Raw genomic sequence first — 13,846 nt, 5'->3', positions numbered from 1 at the left:
GAATGAAGGCTGTAAATATATCAGGTTCTGAGTTTTTCTTGGAGCAAAAACACTCTCTTTTAGCAGCATGTGTTGAGCTGTTGGTGTCTCTTGAGCTGGCACGTCGTTGGAATAGAAATGTGCTGAGCTTTTGTGTGGATGAGCTTTGAGAATAAACCACAGGCTTTAGACCCAGAACCACGTCTTCTCTCCAAGAGGGAGGATATTCCCTGTGCCCATGTCAGGTACAGCACACTTTGGCACATGATTTGTTTCTCTTGGTCTCTTTGTTTTCTCAGAACCCCCTAACTTTAATTTTCTCTGCCGTAGACGAATGGCTGGTTGAAGGGTTTCTGACTGGGAGGGGAGATTTAAACCGAACTAATTCTGAGAGGATTATCTGAGTAAGTCATAAAACACAGTAAAAGGCTTTCTCTTTTTCACGAGGTTGGCTTTTCCTTGTTTCTTTTTTTATTCTTTTATATTTATTCTTTTTTAGTAGTAGAAGTAGTAATAGTGGTAGTATTTGTATTTACAAATTTTGTATTTGTCTTCCCCTTCAACTATTCTGAAGATGGGGCAATAGAACAGAAGTTAGCTTTTGCCTGCTGCAAAGATTGGAATATTTCAGTCTTTCTGAAAGTTTAAATATAAGGTGAGTTATGATTTTTTTTTAATTCCTTTTAAATTTCAACGAAGTTTCAACTGTTTGGAAATTTGAGACAGACTTTAAGATACTTGTTATAGAGGAATTCCTTTGTATGTACACGGGGATAACTATTTGAATCTTGTCAATCTTTTGAATCTTATTAAATGTTCAGATTAATATGCAAATAATTTAGGAAATTAGGTAAAGGCTAGTACCGGTAAGTAATTCCTCAGAATCTTAACACCTACACATTTCTTTCTTTAAATAAGCCTTAAATTGCTCACTGTGTTTGCTATAGCAATGCACTAATGTATCGTATCGTCCAATCATATACTGTAGTATAGGCTAGGCCAAAAATTTGGCATTGGCCAATTATTTTGAAGAGCAGGGCTAATTATGCCCAATAGGGGGCAGAAAAAATGCATCAATAATAAAGTAACAAACTCATGCTGAATAAAATGTCTCTGGAAAAATGACAGCCGAGTTGTGATTTGTTTATTACATTTTCTAATTCAAATTAAATGGTGAGTACTGTAAATGTAAAAAATATCAATAGCATTATGTAAATGTGTTTTTTTAGTTTTTTTATGTTGTGTAATTAATTCTCAGTGATTTATAAAGTAGAAAATGTCCAACGCTATCTCACGACCAATTCGTACGAATTTGTACGAGTGATTAAAAGGTGGCTAATTCGTACGAATTTGTACGACCTCACTCGTACGAATTTGTACGATTTGTCTAAACCCACGTGACGGTTGGGTTTAGGGGCGGGGTCAGGGGTAGGTCATTCGTATGAATTCATACGATTTTGGCAAATCGTAAAATATGTACGTTTTAGCAAAAAACGTACAAATTCGTACGAGTGAGGTCGTATGAATTGGTACGAATTAGCCACCTCGTAAAATTCGTACGAATTGCCGTGAGATCGGGTTGAAATGTCAGTATCAGCAGATGTTGTTTGATATTTGTACAGTAATTAGCATTATTTGGCACATACAATTTGTGTATCTCTAATACTAACAGTGTCCATTTATAAATATCTCACCAGACTGCCAAAAAATGTCTGTCACAATATCACCATATTGTCTCAGTTTGCACCATTTCCCATCACTAGATGTCAATATAGTTGATTCATTATCACATTCAGCTGTGTCACCTATAATCACCTCGTTTGTCTGTGTACTTTTGGCCAGTCTCGTCTATACACGTATATGTGCGTCAGCAGAACGTCAACATGCGGTAGTGTGTTCAGGCCTTTGTATGAAGCACAACCGTGAAAGAAGACCAGACCCAAAAGTGTTAATATAGAGATTGCGGTGTGTTTTTGTTTTGTTTTGTGTCAGTGTTTTCGTGTTTATTTTTCCCGACACCATGGACTCTCCCTCGTTCCTGTTATTGTACCTTGAGCAGGGAAATCACTCCCTCGAGGCACATGTGACAGAATTCCTCGACCTAGCACATCAGTCAAGCTTCCCGGACAACTACCTTTGTTCATTCTTCTTTGTAAGACCTCTTTCATCGACAAAGGCACAGTTGTCCAGGGAAGGTCTTCGAGAGAAAGTGAAAATAAAAGTGACGTGATGTTTAGCCACTCTGAATTTTTCAGAGTTTAGCCACTCAGAATTTTTGCCCAATTGATTCCATTGGGTGAAATGAAAATACGTCCAATGGAATAAATTTTGCAAAAAAATCCCATATATTACAAAAAAGTTTTTGCGCTCGCATGAGGTGTCAATTTTCATGCAATTGGCAAAATGAAAATTTTCTAAATTTTACGTACGGAAAAGTCTAAAGATGACGACACGGTATGTTTTGGCAGAAGACGAGACAGAGTTCTTTATTAAACCCATACAACGGGAATACTGGATTCTAAACAACAAAGAAATGCCACAATATATCAAGACCTTAACGCGAGGAGGAAGAAACACCTCATACGCGCCGCTCCCAAGTATAAGGGTCTTTCCTTGGCATTAATGATAGGATAACATGCATACGTCTCATTCAATTAAAAATAATGCCTAGTGCGGTGGCTGATATACATAAACCTACCAACATCCGTTGTCATGATTTTTTGGAATGACTTATCGCGAGAGGAAAAAATTACGTTTTAGTTGCGTAACAAGTTGCATAACGGTTAATGGAAACGTTGTTATTTTGCAATAGTTTTTTTATCTACATTTAGAAAATATCTTAAAAGTTTTGCGCAAATCTCTAACGAACTACTGTGTGTGTTCAGTCTATACATGTGAATGCAAGTCAAGCAGAATGTCAAAGACGCGAATACGCCTCATTCGCGCGTCAAGTTCGAGTGATGGGCGCAAATTGAGCGTCTGGCGCGTTACGCGCAAATGATTTTATAGTGCTTTTTGTGCATTCACGCGTTTGACGCGAATTCGCGTCTGCCGCCCGAGTTGAAAAATCTGAACTTCTGCGTCAATTCGCGACGCGTTAACCAATCGGAGCCTGCTTGCTGCTGTCACGTGGTGAAGTGACGTGATAAACGGGAATGCCCGTTGTCATTTTAAATTTTAAATAACTTATGTTTGGCCTTAATCAATTATTTTGTAATGACTAAATGCCCGCGTGAAAGAAGGAATGATATTGTTCAGATGTTAACTATGAATGTGACACGACACTGAACACTTGCAGTCATAGGCTACATTTCTGAATGAGATGAAGAAAAACTCACATAACGTTAATTAAAGAAGTCGTTTGACCTACGGTTTACCAGCGGCAGACGTCAGGAGGACTAGCTGAGGTGAGGCTGCTCCAGGCGGGTTACATGAGCGCTGAGCGCCCGCGGATCTCACAACTCCGAAACGTCAGATCACATTTTTTAAATAGGCACAATCTTTATAAAGAAACCACAGATTTGAGCTTTGGAGGCGCGAATGCATTCAAAATGTCCAAGCGTCAAATTAGACGCGGCAGGCGCGAATTTGACGCGCTATTCGCGTCCGGTGTGAACGCACAGTTAAACTCAACAAATAAATAAATAAATAATTTAAACTTAATTCATAAATTAACTGAAATGCAGAGTACAATCTAATGAGGTGAAGCTTGACCGAAAATACAAAAAATATAATTGTTTGATAATATCATGACAGCAAAATGTCTGAGCCTACTGCAGAGGACAATGGAAAGCCAACCAGCCAACAAGACCTTCACATTCCAGAAAAAGAGGCCCCAAAAGACCCCTGCTGCTCGAGTCTAAAGGTACTTACTTTACTGTGTGTAAAAAAAAATGTATATAGTAATTTGAATCAGCCTTAATGTGAATAAAGATAATTGAATTGTTTACAGTATTTACAAGTCTGATAAATCAGTTCTCTTTCCATTGTAACTTTTCTTCAAGATTTTCATTGTGGCCCTCTCTTTCGCCTACTTCTCCAAAACTCTGTGTGGGACCTACATGAAAAGCGCTATCACTCAGATTGAGAGGAGATTTGACCTTTCCAGCTCTGTCGTGGGCCTCGTTGATGGAAGTTTTGAAATGGGTTTGTATAAGGATCACACAATGGCTCAACAAAAAATGGCCAATTAATTGTTACAATCATAGTGTAAAAAGTAATAATAATAATAATAAAAAAGGGTTTAAGTATTTTAACATTTTATTTTGGAATGTTATAAAACATTCCTGGAAGCTGCATTGCATTCTAGAAATCTGAATAGGGCTTTTTTCCCCCTACTGTGCCAGATATTGTCCAAACTACCAACATAGGCTCATTGGAAAACCAGGACTTTCTATGTTATAACCTCAAAACACTTTTACCGTAGTGCATGATTTGTAAAGTAATACAAGTAATACGTTTGCATTACATAACCATCTCCATATAGCTTTTCCAAGTAAGCTCACCTGGTACAGCATTGCACTTCATGATAAAAGCAAGCTAAACTGGCTTAGTTGCTTCAGCAAATGTGTTTTTATCTTGCGTTTGCTACAGTATATGTTGGGTCGATATAGGGTATAGGGTTTAAAGTAGGTCATAGGTTGTTTTCAAACACTTTTTAGCACCGTTAACTGAACATTTAATTTCCAAACTGCCATGATACACATGACAACCAACATAATAAAATGTTGTCAGTTTCATGTCCGTCTGTTTCGGATAAAACTGAACATGGTTTAAGCGCCACTATGTGGGCATTTCACTGTAAAACCGTCTCAAAATGTGCAAGAAGCAGCATAGTGTCATTTTTGCAGTAATGTTGTCACAGGCACTTTTTTCCAATGAGCCTGGGTTGCACAATACAATGATCAGTGAATGGAACATGGATTGTCAAGTCAAGTCATCTTGACCATTAGTATCATGGCAATCAGCAATATTTTAAAATGTATACAATGTTTAATAGGGAGCCAATGCAGTGTTGACAGAACGGGGCTAATATGGTCATACTTCCTGGTTCTGGTAAGAACTCGAGCTGCTGCGTTTTGAACCAGCTGTAGTTTGTTTGTTAAGCGTGTAGGGCAACCACCCAGTAGAGCGTTACAATAATCTAGCCTTGAGGTCATGGACGCATGAACTAATTGTTCCGCATTTGTCAATGAGAGCATATGGCTTAATTTAGATACTAGACACGTGACTTTCAAATGAAAGATTGGTATCAAAGAGCACACACAGGTTACTAACCGATGACAAAGACTTAACAGAGCAGCCATCAAGTGTTAGACAGTATTCTAGGCTATTATGTGTGGAAGTAGTGGAAGTTGTCCATATCATGCTAAAATAAGTGTGCTTACATGCTTTGTGTATTTACATTTTCTTGATTAACTGGTTGTTCTCTGGATGCTCTTCTGCAGGTAACCTGCTCTTTCTAGCAGCGGTTAGTCATTTTGGAGCGAGACTGCACAGGCCACGGCTCATAGGAATGGGCTGTTTCCTCATGGCCATTGGCTCAGCTCTCACTGGACTGCCACACTTTTTCATGGGACGGTAAATTCATTCATACATGCATGTTATTTCTAAACACAGTTAGCTTAGTTGATCATTTCTTATAGAGTTTCTCATGTTTCTTTCTTTCTCCCTGCCGGTTATACTCCTCCCACAGGTACAAGTATGACTCTGTAATGCAAGGCTCTTTAAACAAGACTGTCAGTATATCTCCTTGTCAGTATCCCATGGTTCCAAACAATTATTCAAATGCACACATCAAGCCTTCTAATACCATTGGAACAGGTAACTGCTTTACATTTACCCCATAGCCTGATATACGTAGACCCTGATATAAGTGAACTGGTGTGACATACTTCATGGACATGATTTCTACTATTTTAATCTTAGACTGCGTGAAGGACCCTGGATCTAGTATGTGGATCTATGTGTTCTTGGGAAATGCGCTCAGAGGAATCGGAGAGACTCCAGTCACACCGCTCGGCATATCTTATATTGATGACTTTGCAAAAGCAGAAAACTCAGCATTTTACATTTGTAAGTAATTTATTTTATTTTATTTTTTACTAAAGGTCAGGAACTCTTGTGTTACAGCATAGACATATAAATTACATTAGCACAACAACTAGATTATGTTATCCACATAAATTGTATAGCTCTCTCTGCATGTGTGTTGTGAGCTTCTAAACCCTCCTAATTGTATTGAATGTGCACTTGTAGTGTACTTCAAATATTTAAGTATATTTACAAAAACTGTACTGAAATTAAAAGGCCACTTGCTGTAAGTGTACATAAAGAGAGTACGCTTTTATTAACACACTTGAATGCAATAATGTCACTTTAAAGTACATTTTAAATATGTTTTAGTCTGTTGTTGTGCTTTAAAGAAGTACACTTTTCCATAAATGTAACCATATTTCAAAATCAAAAGTAATGAGTAATTATTATGAAATCAAATGTATAGATCAGCTAACTGCATTCATTATAAATTTAAACTATTATACATTTTAATTCAATTGCAATTAAGTGTCTGAAAACTATATATTTTCTTCACACTTAAGATAATCTGCTAAAGAATATTATTTCAGTGTATATACTCCTGTTAAATTTATGCTAGAGTGTACTTCTTTTTCACAAGGGAAGTGCAAACTCAGCGCAACACATTTCAATTTTCACCTGGAAATGTTTCATTAAAAACTCTGTTTTGATGTTTAGCATGTCTGCAGACCATTATGCTGCTGGGTCCCATGTTTGGATTCATACTGGGCTCCATGTGTGCCAGACTGTATGTGGATATTGGATTTGTCAGTGTTGGTAAGCATCCAGTTTAATTGGTGTCACCAGTGCTTCCTATTCATGAAGCTTCATTTGTGTTTGTAACACACACACACACGCACACACACGCACGCACGCACGCACGCATGCACGCACGCACGCACGCACGCACGCATGCACGCACGCACGCACGCACGCACGCACACACACACACACACACACACACACACACACACACACACACACACGTATATATTTCATTCAAGCATTGATGTGATATGCTCCTAGTTTCTGAAGCTTTGCACAGTGGGAAAATTCTTTTTTTTTTTTAAACCATTACATTTTTAAAGTTTGTCCTAAAAACACAACACAACTAATCTACCAGATCTGGACAGACAGGAAAATAGAGACTTTTTAAATAAAAAGGAGCTCACTTTTAATAAAGGGGTCATTTATGCTATTGGACCTGCTTTATATTATGTGTCTTGAACTACAATTACACTTAATATTTTGATAATATATGCATTTCATTGTGTTGTGGATGTTATTACATTGTAGTTACAATATAATTACATGTACTGCTTGCAATTACATATGTGTCCCTTCATCATCCCTAAACCCTCTCTTAAACATACCAGCATCCCATACAAGCGAGAGTTTTGCAGAACAATATGTGTGTGCTCAATAAGTTCATGTCTCGTTTTATAATGAGTGCGTAATAATTAGGGTTAAGGACACCTAATATAAAAAAGTGAGAACATGCTATTTGTAACCCGATTAATTAATTTGATTTTAAAATGATTGTTTTTCATCTGATCATTAGTCAGTTTGTTTCAGAGCTGTTACATTTTCACATTTATATATATTATATAATTCCCTCATTCTCCTGCAGACAGTGTGACCATTACTCCACAGGATGCGCGCTGGGTTGGCGCTTGGTGGCTGGGCTTCTTTGTGTCATCTGCCATCTTACTACTTGCTGGTGTTCCTTTTTGGTTCCTGCCCAGGTCTTTAACCAAACAAGGAGAGGAAGAAAACTCTACCATGGATCAGGGAAACAAAGAGCAACCTGTCCTCCCAACCACAAATGCAATGAACCTGTCCGACATTGCAAAAGGCAACTTCCTTCCACCATTTTAATAAATGCAGTATTGTTTGAACTATTTTGTTTTTCTTCTCTCTTTAAAACGTAACAAATTCATGTTAAAAATAGAAGTACTTCACCAGGAGTCGCTCTAATTTGTAAGACGGGTACCTTTCAAACTGGTCTTAAAGATGATCACATGTTTTAACTGAAGTTAAGCTAACATCTATGCAAATCTCACTCTCTGTATCCTGTTTGTAAATGTTAAGGATTCTTGCCTTCCCTGAAAAGACTACTGTGCACTCCCGCATACTTCCTGTTGCTGTGTGCGACTGTTTTGAAGTTCAACTCTTTCATCGGACTGCTCACCTTCAAAGCCAAATACATGGAGCAACAGTTTGGTCAGTCTGCGTCCAGAGCAAACTTCCTTATTGGTAAGAAGGCTTTTCATGTAAATGTCCAGACCGTTGATTGTTTTGTTCAGTGTCATGGTGCCTAATTGGGGCTATGGACAACCAATACCATTTTGAATTTGAAATGTAAGATTTGTATTTCAATGTAATATTTAGATTTAAAATGTAGATTTATATTTAACAATACATACATTATAGGTAACGTTTTATTTGGATAGTCCACTTTAGACATTCTACTAACTATAAGTAACTTTGCAGCTACTTAACTGTCATTAAAGTGTTAGTAGACTGTCTACTTAATATCTGCTAACACTTTATTTTATTGGTCCTCCAACAGATATTCTACTGACTACAAGTAACTTGGCAACTACAAGTCAACTTATTCTCCTAACGAGAACCCTAACACCTAACCATAACCTAACAGTCTACTAATACTCTAATGACAGTTAGTTGACATGTTGCTGCAAAGTTACTTACAGTTAGTAGAATGTCTAAAGTGGACAATCGAAATAAAGTGGAACCAAATGGGGGTAACCAAAATAAAATAATACTACTACTACAAATAGCTTTTTTAGACAGAAAAAACAAAGGAATAAAATACTAATGTTTAGTAGCAAATCTGACTTATTACAACAATTGTTTTACATGTAAATTTTATTGGCATTTTTCTCAATATATATATTCCAGTTCATATATATTATTTTATTTTATCTTTTATATTTAATTCATTTTGAAATAAGTACACTTTAGCATACTCAAGAGTACTTATAACTTATATAAAAATATATATTACTTTAAAATCTGTTGAGTTTTTATCAGAATGTAATGTTTCTGAACAATTAATTGAATGTTAATTGCAAATCAATTTACATGTATTTAAATTATATTAAATACAATTAACTGAACTTAAGAATGCGTTTTGACCCATTTAAGTAGGACTTGAGTACATCTTCATACACTGTAACAAATATTTTCATGATTTGTTATCACAACTTTTTATCTTGTCAAATCAACTTCGATAACTAATGTGTGAAGATAACATACTATTTTAAGTTTCTGTTTATTAAACCATTCTTCTTCATTGTATTAACTCAAATTTTTAATTACAACAAACTCAAAATTTTAAGGCAACAAGGTTGCTTTTTTAAGTTAAACCAAAATTTTTTTTTACAGTGTATGTGATTTCATAATTACTTCTGTTGTCTTAGAAATATGGTTAAAGTACTGTCAAATGTCCTGACAAGCATTTATGGTAGACTAATAGACATTTCTTATGAAACGTGCACGTCAAAATATAAATATATTTGTAATCACCCATTTTTAATAATAAACTTGCAGGTTAGTACATTTGAAAAATGAATGAACTTAAAATGTACACTATTGAATAAACCACTACAGTAATTATCAAGTACTTGACATGTGCTTTAGTATGTGTGCCAACACAACAACATAGCGTACTTCCTTAAAGCACGACAAAAGGTCATTAAAACATGATTTAAAATGTAATGTGATTATGTGAAGTAAAACTTTTAATATTTTTTTCGACTTCTCATATCTTTTGTCAAATCCAGTTACAGTATTTTGGTGCAAATTCATCTGTCACACCAAACCCAAGAAACCCAAGCATAACCCACACACAGAGAACTGTGTAAGGCTTGACGTTAATTGAAACTAAAGACCTGTCATGTCCCGCAGGTGTCCTGATCCTGCCCGTGGTTGCCGTGGGAATATTTTTGGGTGGTTTGTTAATGAAAAGATACAAGTTGAGCGTTGTGGCGGGGGCTCAGCTCTCCTTCATCACCTCCTTCTCTGCCTTCCTTCTCCTCCTCCTCCATTTCGGCACAAAGTGCGACAATTTGCCTGTGGCGGGACTCACTGTGTCCTACAATGGGTAAAATGTTTGTATACCTCTGCAAGTCAGTGGTTCTCAAAAGGTCTGGGGTGCGCAGGAATACGCTCCCAAATCGTATTCACTTCCTCATGTTCAAATCTTGGACAATTTTGTAGGTACTTATTTTATGAAGAATTATTTTAAGAGAATTCGTACATACCTCTTTTGTAACACACTGTTTTTAGCCTACTATATAGTAGGGGCGTATGCGATTTCGGTTGCAGCCAATGGGTTGAAAACACAATTGAGAACCACTGATATAAATGAACATTGGCTCCCAGCCGGAATATATAGCCACTGTGTTTCAAAACTGGAAACAATCACCAATCTCTGAATTCCTCCCCAGGACTCCTGGTACATCTTCTGATCCGCGTTCCCTCACGTCTCAGTGTAACCAGAACTGTTCCTGCTCTACGTCTGAATGGGATCCTGTGTGCTCTGACAGCGGCATTACATACGTGTCGCCCTGTTTGGCAGGATGCACCGCCTCCACTGGACAAGGCAAAAACACGGTATCTCCATCTAAAACTTTTCCAAATCCAAGGTACCCAAGGAGTATTGCAAGCCTTCGTTTACATGCTGTAATTTGAACAAACCTTCTCATTTACGTTTGATTATCACAGGTTTTCCAGAACTGCAGCTGTGTCTTAACCCCCTCGCCAGTAGAGGGCAGCAGATCTGTGTCTCTGGGACACTGTCCCCGTGGGCCAGTGTGTACCCGGAGTTTCACCTCTTACATGGCTGTAACTGTCCTCAGCTCCTTCATTAGCTCTCTGGGCACTACTCCTGGATACATGATCACTATACGGTGAGTTACCACCAGGACAGAATTGAATTAGTGATCTCTAGTAAGGCAAGAATGTGATAGAAATAGTATTACAGTTTTTTTTTTTTTTTTTTTTACAATGGCTAGGACACATTTCTCGATACTTTTCAAATATCTTCACAGTGAGGACAACAGCAGTTTATGTGGGCTAAACTGTGGATCGTTTATCACTGCTTTGGCACACAATTCATTCAATGACGACATCTTTCAATTTGCATGAATTATTTTCTCACTCGGACACAAACACCACCAAACAAACTTAAGAATTTGCACTTTTACATACTCTTTTCAAAACTGTTTAGCTTAAGTTCAAAACCTAGCGTAGTGCGAAAATTAATAAGACCGCAATTGTCTACATTTCTATACCATATTGAAATATATTCAGAATCTAAAAACTGAAATACTATCAAAACAATTAGATGTAGCTGAACAGAGGTGTTAGTCTTTTAGTTTCATTACCATGTACAGTGTACAAAAGGGAAAAACTAAGAATAATTGTGTACTACAATGTAAACATAGACCATGCAACGCACTGCAGTGAATTAGAAACAATAGAGAGTCATTCTTGCTTTGAAAAGAAACTTTTAAAAGGAAAACATTGCATAATGGTACCTGTTGTTAGTGTTTTTTAGGCTGTTGTTTTATGAGAGACAAACTTTGTTTTTGGTGGATGAAAATGAAAATCTTTGCCAGTGTTATGGAAGTATGAGTTGATTTGAGACATGAATGAAGTGTTTTGGTACCGTATTTCTAGTTCTTTGAACTGCTGTGCAAAGCTGAAATTTGGTTAGGAGAACTGTGTGAAGAGTTTTAAAAAAGTGACCAAAGGATTGAGAAATGTGTCCTAGGCTAGCTATTGTAAACGAAGAAAAGAAGAAGAAGAAGAAAAAAACTGCAATACTAAACTTGTAAAATATAATAAATACATAGGCTTGGTTTCACGGACGGGGCTTATATTATGCCAGGATTTGGCTCTAGTTTAATTGGGACATCTAAGTAGCTTTTATAAAAGTGCCTTAGAAAAAATATTACTGATGTTTATCTTGAGACAAATTAATGGCAGTGACATATTTTTAGATTTATCAGTGGAAGTTGCTTTCAGTTAAAACAGCTCAACTGTGTGTTTTAGTCTGGGACTAGGCTTGAACCTTGTCTGTGAAACTGGTGGATTGTATTTAATATTTAGTGTGTGTGTGTGTGTGTGCGTGTGTGTGTGTGTGTGTGTGTGTGTGTGTGTGCGTGTCCCTTAATCCATACCTACATTTAACAACTACCTGACTAACTATTAATAAACAGTAACTTAGGAGTTTATTGAGGCAAAAGTCATAGTTAATAGTGAATGTGTTCTCCAAACTAAAGTGTTGCAGATTAAATGTACATATTTTAACCATTCATGAATTAAAATTCCTTCCCTGTATGTTATGTATTTACTGAATATAACGTGTTTTTAGATGCATTACACCTGAGCTGAAGTCACTGGCATTGGGTATTCAAACTCTTGTGATGCGAACTCTAGGTACGATTAATATTCAGTTCATTTCTATTCAGTGCTACTTCAGCTACTAAGGCGAGAAAGCATACACGCTTATAAGCTACTGTAGGCAATATTGTACTGTATTTTACATTTTATGCATATGTTTTGTGCAAACTGAACGTCTAATTTTTCTGGAGGTGGTATTCCTGCACCGGTATATTTTGGAGCTCTCATTGACTCGACGTGTTTAAAATGGGGAATGAAGAAGTGCGGGGGGCGAGGAGCCTGTCGTATGTACGACTCTGATATGTACAGGTGTGTATTTGTGTATGTAATTATATGCCATTGGCTTTATTAGTCTGAAATATGGGAAAAGCATCTTATGCTTATAACGTCTTTGACATATTGGATATTTACAGTACTAAAAGTCCTAAAGCTCACATTTTGGAAATCCTTGGTGTCCTGTTTTCAGAGTAATCTTCTTGAGCCTGACCACATGTTTAAGGGGATGCTCCTACTTCTTCATCATTGCTGTCATCGTACTTCTGCGAAAGCAGTTTAGTAAAGAAGAGGTCAAAGCATTACAGCAAACAGCCAGCAAGCAACATGCGATTGAACTTCAGGCCCCAGAGAAGCGCCACCATGATGGATCTAAAACTGATACCACAGAAAAAACAGAAGCAACCAATACTGACGGCTAACGATGAGCACCGCAACATCGCTAGGTTACTCTTTCAGGGAATTCAGGAGACATTTCTGAGACGGTAATGGGTGGAGAACTACTAATAAAATCAGTGACTAGAGAACAACGGCCATATGGAAAACAATGTAACTTTCCATAACACTTTTTATTCTCTTCTACTGTACTATCTGTCTCATGATCCAAAGTTTGTCTCTCTATTTGAAAAAATAAATCTCCATTCTTTAATATGTGGCTCTGTACATTATTTTACATAACATTTCCTCTTTTTTTTTCTTGGAATGGTAAAGTTATAAGTTAAATGTGGCAACAAATGTAATTGCTGAAATAATACCTGCTTTTACCCAGCCATTACATATTTAAAACAGTAATATCCTATGCTAAACCTAAACTAATCTTGACAAACTATATATCATTTGAAAGCTTACAATCTCTAGTTTACATATTTGGTGACTGATGTTCAAAATAAATGACAGAGTAGCCGTAATTTATCAATTTGCAACAAGAATATTTTCATACTCCTAAGGCATTGTAAAGACGAGGTTGAGGCAGTCGGATCCATCTGCAGAACTTTATTCAGACAGGTAACGAAACAAGGAATCACTGACATGAAACACAAGGAAACACGAAGAAACATGCAGCGTGGCAAAACAAGACTTCACAAAG

At 36.9% G+C, this 13,846-nt stretch overlaps 1 protein-coding gene across 3 annotated transcripts; it reads left to right on the top strand.

Moving 5' to 3' along the window:
* The first annotated feature begins 98 nt into the window (after positions 1–98).
* slco1e1 (solute carrier organic anion transporter family, member 1E1) lies at positions 99–13,406 on the top strand. Of its 3 annotated transcripts, XM_079622415.1 has the most exons (17): positions 99–224; positions 310–383; positions 554–634; positions 3,736–3,844; positions 3,984–4,125; positions 5,427–5,559; positions 5,675–5,802; positions 5,908–6,054; positions 6,733–6,831; positions 7,685–7,909; positions 8,146–8,310; positions 9,985–10,180; positions 10,527–10,692; positions 10,804–10,988; positions 12,458–12,522; positions 12,678–12,795; positions 12,953–13,406. In XM_079622415.1, the coding sequence occupies exons 4-17, from the start codon at positions 3,740–3,742 to the stop codon at positions 13,179–13,181; spliced, it is 2,103 nt and encodes a 700-aa protein (XP_079478541.1). In that variant the 5' UTR covers positions 99–224; positions 310–383; positions 554–634; positions 3,736–3,739; the 3' UTR covers positions 13,182–13,406. The 3 variants fall into 3 exon arrangements, with proteins under 3 accessions (XP_079478541.1, XP_079478542.1, XP_079478543.1); XM_079622416.1 differs by lacking the exon at positions 99–224 and having other exon boundaries at positions 251–383; XM_079622417.1 differs by lacking the exons at positions 99–224; positions 310–383 and adding an exon at positions 386–426.
* The last annotated feature ends 440 nt before the right edge of the window (positions 13,407–13,846 follow it).

The sequence above is a fragment of the Phoxinus phoxinus genome (assembly GCF_949152265.1).
Source record: "Phoxinus phoxinus genome assembly, chromosome: 9".
NCBI lineage: Eukaryota > Metazoa > Chordata > Actinopteri > Cypriniformes > Leuciscidae > Phoxinus > Phoxinus phoxinus.
This window is presented reverse-complemented; position numbering and strand designations above follow the sequence as displayed.